This window comes from Fopius arisanus, unplaced genomic scaffold (assembly GCF_000806365.1).
Source record: "Fopius arisanus strain USDA-PBARC FA_bdor unplaced genomic scaffold, ASM80636v1 scaffold00012, whole genome shotgun sequence".
Classification (NCBI taxonomy): domain Eukaryota; kingdom Metazoa; phylum Arthropoda; class Insecta; order Hymenoptera; family Braconidae; genus Fopius; species Fopius arisanus.
This window is the reverse complement of record NW_011887751.1, coordinates 717,667-729,733: the sequence shown is the minus strand read 5'-3', so window position 1 is coordinate 729,733 and position 12,067 is coordinate 717,667. Positions and strand designations below refer to the sequence as shown.

At 41.6% G+C, this 12,067-nt stretch overlaps 1 protein-coding gene across 2 annotated transcripts in view; it reads left to right on the top strand.

Moving 5' to 3' along the window:
* Positions 1 to 12,067, top strand: part of Rbp6 (RNA-binding protein 6) — a 279,810-nt gene that overhangs the window by 87,132 nt on the left and 180,611 nt on the right. For both annotated transcript variants that reach the window (XM_011298954.1, XM_011298953.1), the window contains exon 3: positions 4,492 to 4,573. In XM_011298954.1, the coding sequence (XP_011297256.1) occupies positions 4,492 to 4,573 (82 nt within the window). The remainder of the gene's footprint in view (positions 1 to 4,491; positions 4,574 to 12,067) is intronic.

Sequence of the window (12,067 nt, the reverse complement as noted above, 5' to 3'; positions counted from 1 at the left end):
GGGGGGGGAGGAGAGAGGGGAGCACAGTGGAAAGGTGTTGGTTGGGTATGTACAAATGTTAGTGGATTGGTAGCTGCGTGGTTGCCATCATTAGGGATGGTGGGCCATAGCTGCAATGCGGGTGTGCATCCAATGGGTTGCTGGAGGGTGGAGGAGTGAGGTGGCAACGAGGGTGAGGTGGTGAGGTGGTAAGGGAGGATTGTCGAGGGGTTGGGGAGATTGTACGGTACTATATGCAGCGGACTGTGTACTATCGTGAAATCCCTCCGCCTAACCTCGCATCCAATGAGGACTCGAGGCGGCCTGGCGAGCGGCCAGGTAGGCTTCGACTAGACACAACGTCATAGAGGGGAATGAGAAAAGGCAGGTATTACTGTAGATATAGCCTTTATAGATACAGGTGTATACTTTCCGCCTACGTGACACTACTGTCTATCTTCATTTCCCTCCATGTCAGACAGTCTCCGACCATTTTAACCCTTCCTCCTTTTTTTTTTTCCTTTTGCTTTTAATATTGCCAATAAAATTTGGGAAATGGAGCGTAAAAACGTCAGAGAACTCGAGCTGTTGATAAAAAAAAATGTTTGGTGAGCCTCGGGGCGTTATTATTACTGAAATATTCGGAGTTGAACCGAATTATCCTTTCCAATTTCAATTTTTCGTCTCGGTACATTGTATCGGTAAAAAGTGGACTATTTATTCCTCTTGAGAACGAGGAATAGAGGTTATAACTCCGCGTTTATTCAAATGATGCTTTAGGAAGGAGTTCCTCCACGGGAATAGGAATAAGGTGGTGGGTGAGATGGGAGGGGGAGGGTAGACGGGGTATATAAGTAATCCGAGGGTTGGATCTTGCGATAGAAAAGTAGATGAGGGGGGTTGGAAAAGTGGCCTGGAGGTACACAGTGAGGATCTTGAGGGTGCCAACGGTTGAAGGAGAATGCTACGAGACCATTCGTTTCAATGAACGGCCCTACGGAATGGAAGGCATTCTGTCTGCTCCCCCTCCCCCCCTCTCTCTCTCTCTCTCATTTTTTTTCCCTCATCCACCTCTTTGATATCCTCACAGGATTCAATCTAACCTATATAGAACTTTATGCGAGTCTCCTCTTCTGAATAGAAAAACACTCGAGCGGACGCCTGATTCTTTCGTCTACTCGAAGCGGCTTGACGTTTTTTTCCATCATTCCCCTTTTTTTGGCTTTCTTTTTTTTTTATTCTTCGTCTTACCCCTAGCATCTTGAAGAAACTTGGAAGGATCTCATTTGAATGAAAAATCCACGGGCTCTTACTCGCCTCGTGCACTTTACCAATATGTTTCGATGCCATAAGATAGGCGGTGGGGGAGGGGGAAATATTCGCCATTTTTTTTTTTCTTGCGGGTGCAGGGGGATCCCAGCGTGTGGCGAGAGGTGGGTTGTGGTGGTGTACGTGGGGTGGGACATGGGGGAGCGGAACGAAGTGAAAAGGAAGGAAGGAAGGAAATCAGGTCTAAAGTAACCTCGAATTTGCTTCGGTGGGCAATCTTGAGATCCCTTATGGATTTCCCGCTCGAGCGTGATACTGTGAGGAGTTGTTGGCTTGGAAAACATCTTTTTCACGTTTTTTTTTTCTCCTTATTTATTTTTTTTTTTTCGGTTACTTTTTGTCTCTTTTCCAAAGGTGTTTGAAGTACGAGCCAGTTCCTGAAAGCATAAATTTTTCTCCTCCAGCCGTTTCTGCTGGGCATTAAAAACGAGAAGAAATAGCATAAATTTGCATAGACTTGGACAATAATTTTCACATCTTCTCTTTGGAATTAATGAATTTCTTTTGCACAACGGCTGTTTTTCCACTCAATTTTGCCATTGCACATCCCCTCTAGTGTCATGGGGATCAGGACAGCGTGTAACACGATCGGGCTTATCTCGATATAATCGCACAGGTACTCGCATACGCGCCAGTGAACTCGAAATGCCCTCAACCCCTTCCCACAACCCCTGCACCACCACCCCCCTTCACCACCCTCGCCACCCATCCCCTATTTTCTGTCGCGTGTCGTGTCGTTCACGTTAATAAAATAATTACTCCCCTTCGGTAATTTATAAAGCGTGTGCACATAGGTGAAAGAGGATATAGGGTGGTAAAGGGGGTGGTGGAGGGAGGAGGGGTGGTGAACAGGGGATTGAGCGTTGCAGTATGCACCGCCGGGTAATTTTGACTCGGTTCGATTGTCGTGAAAATCCCGGAAGCGAGTTTGGAGCGTCCGAAATAAAAAAAAAAAATGAAGAAAAAAAAAAAATTCAACGAGCTATCAGTCGCACTGGGAGCCAGGGCAACCGTCCAAAAAACATTCTCATTCCAGCCCCCTCAATCCTCCTTGTGTCCTCTGAGGGAAGTAACGTGGGTGGGCCAGGGGGATGATCAGAATGGTGAAAATAAGTCGCGGGCGCGCGTCGCGCAATTAAGGAAACGACTGTCGTAAATTCTGTTTTAAAAGTGTTGGGGTGGGAGGGAGGTAGGGGAAGCCGGGGAGGGTACGTTCGCTCACAATGAAATTGCTTCCATCAATTTACGAGAAACGAGAGTAGCTGAGACTAATTGAAGAGATGTCGATAGTTTTAAGGAGGTGATGGAAAATTGGGAAATTGCATGAGTTTTTCTTGTCGGTGATTGAGGAAAGAGAATAAATATTTATCACTAAAATACAATATCCGAGTTGATATCCGGTGGTATATGAATTTGAAATAATCATTGATAACCTCTCGATATAAATCCGGGGTAATTCAGCAATTTTGGTAAAACGATATCATCCAGTTGGAGATGCATCGTAAAGTTGAATCCATCTGGATAGTAATGGCGGTGGATATCAGAGATATCCTTTTTGGTTTATCGATGCAAGCCGAATAGAGAGAATGAGCGTTGGATATATAACAAGGGAGTAACTATTGTGCATTACGAGGTCCTCAGAGAGGACAAGAGCGAAGTGGTGGATAGGAGGTGGGAGGAGGGAAGATGGTAGAGAAGAGGGTAGAGAAGAGGGATGGAGAACGCCTGGATAAAGCGGCGTATAATTAGATAGGGTGCAAGATATATTTGGAGCTTGGCCATGTTGGCTGGACGCCAGACTTGAGTCTTGCATCTCCCTTCTTCTTTCGTCTGATACGAGGGCTTGATACTGTGATCCACGTGTATGTATATTAAACCTTCATGAATGTACCGCCTTTTTGGCATAAGAGGGGGCGTAAAGTTACACAAACGACACAAGACGAGAGTTTTAGAAGAGGTTAGGTGAGATTGGATGAGCTTTATAGGTTAGAATAGCCATGTCGTATTTTTTTTCACATATTCCAGTGTTAGTGATGTGATATTGCCACTGTCTGCCAATGTTTAACGATATACTGTCCGAGAGAATCAATAAAAACCAATTGGCATTTACTATTTAGTCGTCGATACATTTTTACGGTGAAATTTTGCGGTAAAATTTCAAGCCATTCACACATTTACTATTTATACCACCACAATGGGCCATTTCAACCGAAAATTGCACGCTTCCACGATCCCCAAATCACATCATTCAATCACTTAAGCCCGAATAATAGCGATACTTCCCCAGCGCAAAGTATTTTCAATTTCCATTCATGTCTCCCCTCCCCTCCCGCCCACCCCTCCCCTCAACCCCCTCAAACCGTGCCACCGAAAATCGCGTGCAATTTACCCAATCAAAATCCCAAAGAGAAGATGGACTTGATCAGAGTACCCCCTCCGGTATATCCCCAGATCTCTTGAAAAATCAAACTTTTAATTTGGTTTCAAGCTCCAACCGTCCCCCCATCCCTCCTAACCCCACCCAACACCACCCCCTCTCACCAAGCTGGCAATTATGAAAGTTCCAAGGTAATTGGTTGAGTGTGGTACCGATTGGCTCCATGGATGTAACGTCGCTACTGGGATATAGTGACTAAATGTTTGCGTGCCCTCTCAGCCTAATGTTGGCACAAGTGCCCTCCCCTTAATCCCCCCCTCCTGGTGATTCCACCCCTTCAAAACAACTCACGGACAAATGGATGAAAATGTCGTGACATTTTTTCACAGTTCGTCGAAAGAACAAATTAATTGACGACACGAGAGGCAGAAAGGGACCGAGTTGGGTAGTTGAGTGGAGTGGGGGTGGGAGGGGGCGGAGGGGAAGGGTTTTCTAACGACTTTCGAGTTTGATTCAACGATAAATCTCGAATCTCGTTTCGTGGGCTTTACGGCCACGGGAAAAGGAAGCGTCCCGCGTCGGCGAGTTACGTCGAAGAGGTAAAAGTTGTGAGTTAATCTATTTTCTCGTAAAGCAACTTTAACCCCTCCACTCTTGCTCGCAACCCCTTGGTGGCGTTCTTCAACTTTATTTTCTTGGCACCGCGGATATGCGCTTTCTTACACGGGGATAAATTATTTGGGAAATTATCGACAGATATGACTCTTCTTGGTTATTTAATTTATTGTTACATTTTTTTTTTTCAGAGAGCCTCAGAGAATACTTCACCAAGTACGGAGATATCACGGAGGTTATGGTGATGAAGGATCCGACAACGCGACGATCAAGGTAGGATGACTTTTTATTCGTGTGCATGATAAATCATTTCTTCGGGTCAACGGGTGGGGAATTATTTCCAGCTTGACGTATTATTTTCTCATTAATTTGCGGATGAGTAGGGGCCGGTAAATAGGGCCTCTCGACACTGGGGTGATTGACGAGCCAAGGCCACGTCGCGTTATAAATATTACCGCGAATTTTAACGAGGGGTCTACCTCATTCACTCACCGACACCTTTTTTTTTTCATTCATCATCTGCAGTGTGCGATTTCCAGGAAAATTCCCACGGAATACAGAGGTGTCATACGGTTTTTTCCGAAGTCTAGAAAACTTTTACGCGAATAAAGTTCTCGGCATTAAAATTCGTCTTAATTAAAGGGCAATCTGGGAATTTACCTGGGAATTTTCGGGGGGAAAATTGGCAAATTTTTCCTTTGGTTTTTCACACTGTCTACAACTCGGAATTGAGAAAGTCAAAGTTTCTAGGGTAGGTCTAATCGCCTTGGCATTTCACAACCGAAAATGCTCGAATTCCGTCTGAGGTCTTCATTTATCTTTCATCTCCCTTCGCGCCCATTCTAATTAATTGAACCTTGAAAGTTTCCTCTATTTAGAGTTGAGAATCATGGAGAGATGATAATTTAAGTATTGAATGGAGAACTAAAGAGTAAATAAGTAAATTATGATGGATTGAGGAAAGCGCTGAGAGGTTGTTGAAAGTATTCTCGGGATTATCTTGATAATAATGAGGAATTGAAGGGATTTAGGGAAAGTACTGCGCCGTGTATCCAAAGTTAAACAAATAATCGAGTTATCCGGGTGAAAATTTCTGGAAATCCATCCTATGCGGGTGAAATAATTCACAAATAATCCGATTAAATAACATCTCTCGAAAATTGACCGATGAAAAAATGTGGAGTTGAATTTCGTCCAAAAATACCTGAAAATATCGGAAATTAAATTTCAATAATAAAGCTCATAATTTCAATTTCCCAACGTTCCATTTCACCGGTTAACTTTTCACTGGAAATTCCAATATTTTCCATCATTTCGCGGTGACTTTATTTGGGTCACAGACACGAGATTGGGATCTCATGATTCCTCATTAAGAGAAGCCCCAAATTCTCGTTGAGTTGCAATCTCAGACATTTTTAAGGAGCGAGATAGAAGCCACCCTCATCGACGTCTCATTTCCTGCCTCGAACTTATCAAGACAAATATCCCACGACTTGTTCTCTCCTTTTCACCGTACCATTTCTACTTTTCCGCTTTTCTTGTTGGGCCGGTTGCTGGGGCAATCGGAAAAGAACTCTAATGAACAAACTATCCTAATTTCAAGAACACCACTGAAGACTTATTCTCACTGACATTTCATTTAAACTGGTGCTCACTGTTGCGATTAGAATTAAAATCCATGGGTGTATCTCGTGGGTTTCATTCCTGCATTCAATTATCAAATGCAGAATCCTATCTAAAAGGGAGATCGACGTTTATATCGAATCGAATCGAAACTCTCGATAGCTGACGCCTAAAATCATGTACACGAAATTTGGGGGCACATACATATCCGGGTAAAAAAAATGTAATCGGAATATTTTTTCCAAATTTTCAAAAAATATCTGGGAAATTTTTCACATTTTTTTTTTATGAAATTGAATTTTTTGAGAATATTGAAAAATAAAAAAAGTTAGAAAACAACAGTATAATTGAAAGAAAAAATTATATTCGCAAAAATTTCTAGAAAATTATTTTAAAAAATTTCCGAAACAAATTTTTGAAAAATTTTTCAAAACCGTTCCCAAAAATACAATTGTTTTGTGATTTTTTTTTTGTTTGAAAATAAAAATTTTCTGAGAAGATTTCCAAAAATTTTTTGAAAATTTGGAAAAACTATTCTGATTACAATTTTTTTTTTACCTGGATAGCGTCATCTATCCGAATTAACTTGAAGATTATCTCAAAATTTGTAATGCCTAAAAATTTCAATTGAATCTATTCTGTTGAAAAATTCTGAGGTGTTTGTGCGAAATTCCATGACTAATTGTTCACCAGTATAATCTAAAAAATTGATAAAACAGAATCCAGCGTTTTCTATAATGTTACAAGCCCCTGAATTTTTATTTTCAAATTGAAAAATGACTTGTACCCAGCATCATTGCAATGCCGCATAACCCAGAACAATAAAAGCGTCCAATGTTTTTTTATCACTGGCATTAGAACCGAACAATATAAACCGCTGAAATTGTCATTCCCGTGATACAATCCAGAGCCCCCCACTGCCACCCCCAATTCCCTCCACCGACAACCCCATAACCCAACACCACCACCAACATAACCCATACCCATGTGCCCTCACTGTGCGTTACACCGAGTAAAAAATACACGAGAGATGCGGTGACAACACCCGACGGACGCGGCAAAGACTTTACGGTGTCGTATCTCACTCACGTTCTGGGCGTGTACGTACCGTGTAATGTTAGCATTACAGGTCGGTGTCGTAAAAGACTCTGTTGAGAGTTAAAAATATATATACGTATAGGTGAGACAAACAAAAAATGGATGAGGGGTGGAATAAGGAGTTTGAAGGTATAAGGGGGACAGACAGAGAGAGAGAGAGAGAGAGAGAAAAAAAAAAAAGGTATTCTCCCCATAAAATCTCGTGTATATGGTGCAGTGTTTGGTGCGTGTTTTAGTTACTGACGCCTGGCACGTTCATTGAGTTGATTCCTCCCGTCGGTTAGCAGTTGGTGGGGGCGGAATGTGAGATATATGGGGGCCATGAAACGTTTAAGATGATGCCGTTGAATCGTTATTATGAGGTTGCGAGAATGAGAGTTTTATCTACCGCGATGTTTGAAATATTTTTTATAAATATTCCCCAGTGCAATTGATAAAAAATGACTCTTACAGGGGATGGGTGTATTGCCATCGGGTGCGTGGCGTTGAAGGTGTAGTTAATCGAAGAATAAATAAGGGGACACCCCGGGGGTACACAGATAGCACCAAACATCCCCCTCTTGCGTAACAACCCGACCCCCCTTTGCTCTCACCCCCGCAAACCACCTATTTCATAGCGTTTTACTACCCCTCAGTTGAGTGAGGGGTTGGGTGGGGTGTAAGGGGGTGGGAGGGGGAGGGCTGAGGGGGTTGGGATTAATGTGAGTTCTCGCACGAGGACACCTGCTGTGCCCTACGGGAATTAACGCGGCAATCGCGTGATCCTTGTGTACGAGTGAAATAGAGAAGGGGGTTGATGGTCTATGTGGGACGTTTCCGTGATTCCTCGATTATCTCGATGGAAATTCACATTTTTACCATTCATTCAATTATAAAATTTATATATTCTATATTTTTCCCCGCGTAGTGTTCCCCCTGCATTCACCCTGGGCTGTTTATTTTTTTAATTCATCATTTCTACTCTCATTTCATCTCTCTCTCTCTCTCTCGTTCTCTCTCGTGCTAATTGTGTCGTTTTTTAGTTTTTATTTGAGGGTGAAAATGGGAGAATAGACGGTGGGATAAAGGCAAATGGTGAGTGTATGTAAACCGTGAAGGCTCAGCCCCTTCTCTACCTATCGGACGAACTGATAAATTACTTTACCACCCTCTCTGGCATTTTCCGACTTACACACACCCCGACATCTTCTATTCTCCCTTCAGTCTCATGTACTTGTGTTAGAGCATCGCTATCAGACACGTGAGACGATTTAAACCGGTAGGGGAATGTGTTATCTTGCGGGGATAATGAAATAGGATATTTCTGGATTTTCCATTGTTTGAGGTGAGTCCTGTGGAAATAGTCTCGTGAAAATTTTCAGCCTATACCGTGTGAATATATTCAGACTGCTCCTCGTGTCATTCGCAAGAGGCGGTTAAAGGAAAAATAAATGATCCACTGGGTCTATTTAAACTGTACAAGTGCGTAACAGCATAAAAACTTAACACGTAACACCTGTGACCGCGATACGTCAGTATCAACCACATCGTTTTCAAAATATAGTATTTTTCCTCCCCACTCTTAAATCAAATGTATTTATACATTTTTCCCCCTCTAAAACCTCAACGAGGTACTAAAATTACTGTTCATCAGACGAAACTGAAATTACGTAGACACACGAGACGTTGGACTTAAATTGTTACGGATATTATTCCACCAATCGTATCCCTTTTTTTTTTTAATTAACATAGTTTTTTTTATTTAATAATACATCGATATTTACATCTTATGTCATAAAAAACTAGTCATAAAAAAATTTGCAGTTATATACAGGGCTACCTTAATTTAATAATGGCCTTTTTAGACACTCGCATTAATACAATATTTTACAGCAATCTGTATGTAAAAATATTTTTTAGCATTATTTTACAGGTGAGATAGACGCATTTCAGCGAATCATTATTGATGTGAGCGGGTCCAAGAAAAAATAAAAGAATTATTGGAGTTTAATGAAAAAAAAAGGGAAACCAATCGTATCCCTCAATTGGTCCTCGTCACTATGACGACAGACATTGTTATTTTTACCCAAAAATTTACAAATACCACGATAATTAAATAATTCAAATCTGTCTTTTATCTGTTTTTGTGGTATGAGCGATGATATACATAAATGCACACTCGACGATGTACATTTTGTATCATTGAGTAAATCATGGCTTGTACCCGAGGCGTATTTGTGACGTGACGCTTGTTTTGAGTTTAATGGACATGAAATTGAGTGTTATGTTTTCGTGACAAAATGTATGAAGAGTTTTTCACTGTATATTTACTATTTTTAAATGCATGACCGTCATGTATTTATTTTACGGAGTGATAATGCAGTGAAAACATGATAGAGGTCATAAAATTTGGACAATCAAATACAGTAGAATCTCATTGTAGTCGCACCTCTCCTCCATTTATTTTTTCACGTCTCTATTATATACCCCTGGGCTACAAGATGTAAACAATAAATTGTTTCATCCACTGAGGAAAAATTAATTTCTCTCGTATTTCGATAAAAAATTGAAACGAAAATTCCCACTACAAATTTCATTTTTTAAAATTCTTTTCGTGATTGGCCAGATTAAGTTTCTCCCTCCCCTCTCTCCCCCCGCCCTGCCCCTCGTCGACTCCACATTCTTCAAAGTTCCGAAATTTCTTTTTTATAAAAGTAGAAACACAAAAGTGAAGTTCGCCCGAGTCGAAATATCTCGAAACGCGTGGGACGTAATCCTCATTGGTCAACTCGAACCGCGAAATTCAAATTCGGCGCACGGAGTGCGCAGTAGGCCTCGTTGGATATAAGTCGATACTATTCGAAATTTGGGCATTAAAAAATCGAAAACTACAATAAATAATCGAGATAGATTAAAACCAATTATTTCTCCCGAATTCCTGAGGCGTCAGAGTAATCGAGATCGTGTGACGGGTTTGTCTAATTTTTTCTTTGAGTATTTCTTCCATCGGTTTTTTTTTCCATGGGCTATTACTTCCGGCTCTCGCTTTTTCTATAAAAAAAAAACAAATAAAACTGGAGTTTACGGTGGGAGGTTTAGCCCCAGTGACTATAACGGAAGTCTACAGTGGATCCTGAGGTATTGAGTGATTTCCCCCTGGATATTTTAATAACGAGGGGTGTGGTTGGTGCTGTTTCGACAACTAAGCAACCAGTTTGCTAACTAACTTTCAGTTTGTTGCCTAGGCATCTATCTTTCTCTCTGCCAATAGATTGCTGACCCCGCGCATTAACTTATTTTATCCTCCACCTCATTCTCTCTCGATTTCTCAACTACACATCTAGGTGCATTTCCGGCGCTTTCCATCCGGACTAACCCCGTTGTTCTGGTCCCACTAGTTTTGCTAATTAAACGTCCGTTCAAATCGCCCCGGTGGTTGACATTAACCGAGCGATTTGTGACCTCAATATTTTTCTTTTAGTTTATACGATATTTTCCACCTTTCCGGGGATACCAATCCTGCTATTGTCACTCGGTAATAAAAGCTTTTGTTCTGTTTTGTTCTCTTGGCTAATTCCCATCACTTCGTTTGCACCAAAAATCCCAAACTAATTAATGGCTGTTAATTTGCTTTTGTTTTTCGGCTGTCAATCAGGACAAATTGGAATGCCAGATCAGTCCGGAGGGAAATTAATTGCGTGCCTGTAGTTTTTCGGATATTCCAGGAGAGGATAAATCTTGTTTGTCGGTTTATGGTTATGGATTTATTGGTAATTCTTTTCCCCTCGTAATTTCTTCAAAAAAAAATCAATCGCTTTCTTGTATTTTCCTCGAATTACAAAATTCTACATCCACCAATCGACTATTTCATACAATAATTTTTCAATTCTCGTCAAATATTGACTCTCAATGCGTGGAAATTATGGAAATAGTCTCTCCCCCGAAATTCAACAGACATCCAGCGCTTTCTCTCTCCTCTGTTTTCCTCTCGTGGTAGAAAAACCAGTTGAAAACAGAAGAAAAAACAAAAGGAAAAATAACAAGATAAATAAATAAATAAAGTGCAAAATTCCGGAGTAAATAGTACAGAGAGATGTGTCCTGGGGCTGTGCGAGTGGCCTGGAAACTCTTGCCACCTCAGTGAGGGGTTTGAGGGATTGGGGGGGAAGGGGGCAAGGGGGGTGGGGTGAAAAAGCCAGAGGGAGGTAAAAACACTCGTGTATGTCAATTCGCCATTGCACAACCAAACAATCCCAGGGTTTGCTAGAGCAGCATCAGTTCGCTCTACTTTACCCCGTTTATTCGACGTAGAGGGGATTGACACGTATCATCCAACGTAAAATTTGCGGCAAATTTAAACTGCTGGTCAATTTTATTTGCCATTGAAATATCTCTGTACGTATCCACGTAAATGTAATAGTGGTGGTCATGGCCATTACATTCCACTGCATCCTCTGTAGATCGGATGACATTTTCCATTCGATCCACGGACCCATGACACTTGATAAACGAACAGCCGGAGTATCTCAGAAGTTTCTATTAAATCACGAAATCTATTCGAAAACTACCTGAAATATATATCCACAGTCATAAATTGCAGTCTCATCTTGGGTGAGAAAATAAAAAGGACTGGGAGTATTTTTTCGTCAGCATTTTTTCGCCTCCGAAAAAATCCCCCACCACCGAAAAACCGCGGAAATAAAAGTGGAATCCACTTTGCAGTTGCTTGTTGGAAATAATTGAAACGTCTTCCACGGCATTGATTCATTTCTCGTGCGGCTTTCGCATCTCATTTAACGGTAGAGCCTGCTTTATGCCATCCCTCTGACTTAGACCCCAAAAATACACTTCCCTCTGGGCATATATTTTTTTTTTTTCTTCCAAGTAAAAACAGCCCGGATGTCTCTCCCAAGTGTCTCCAGTAGGTCGCGAAAATAGCGGGCAGGGGGGCAAAACTGGGGAGGGGAAAGATGTAGGGGTATAGATGGAGCGATAGGGCATGAAAGAAACGTCAAGACCCAGGAGAGTGTGTGCTATCTGATTGGACGGGTACAAGCGTCTTCTGGG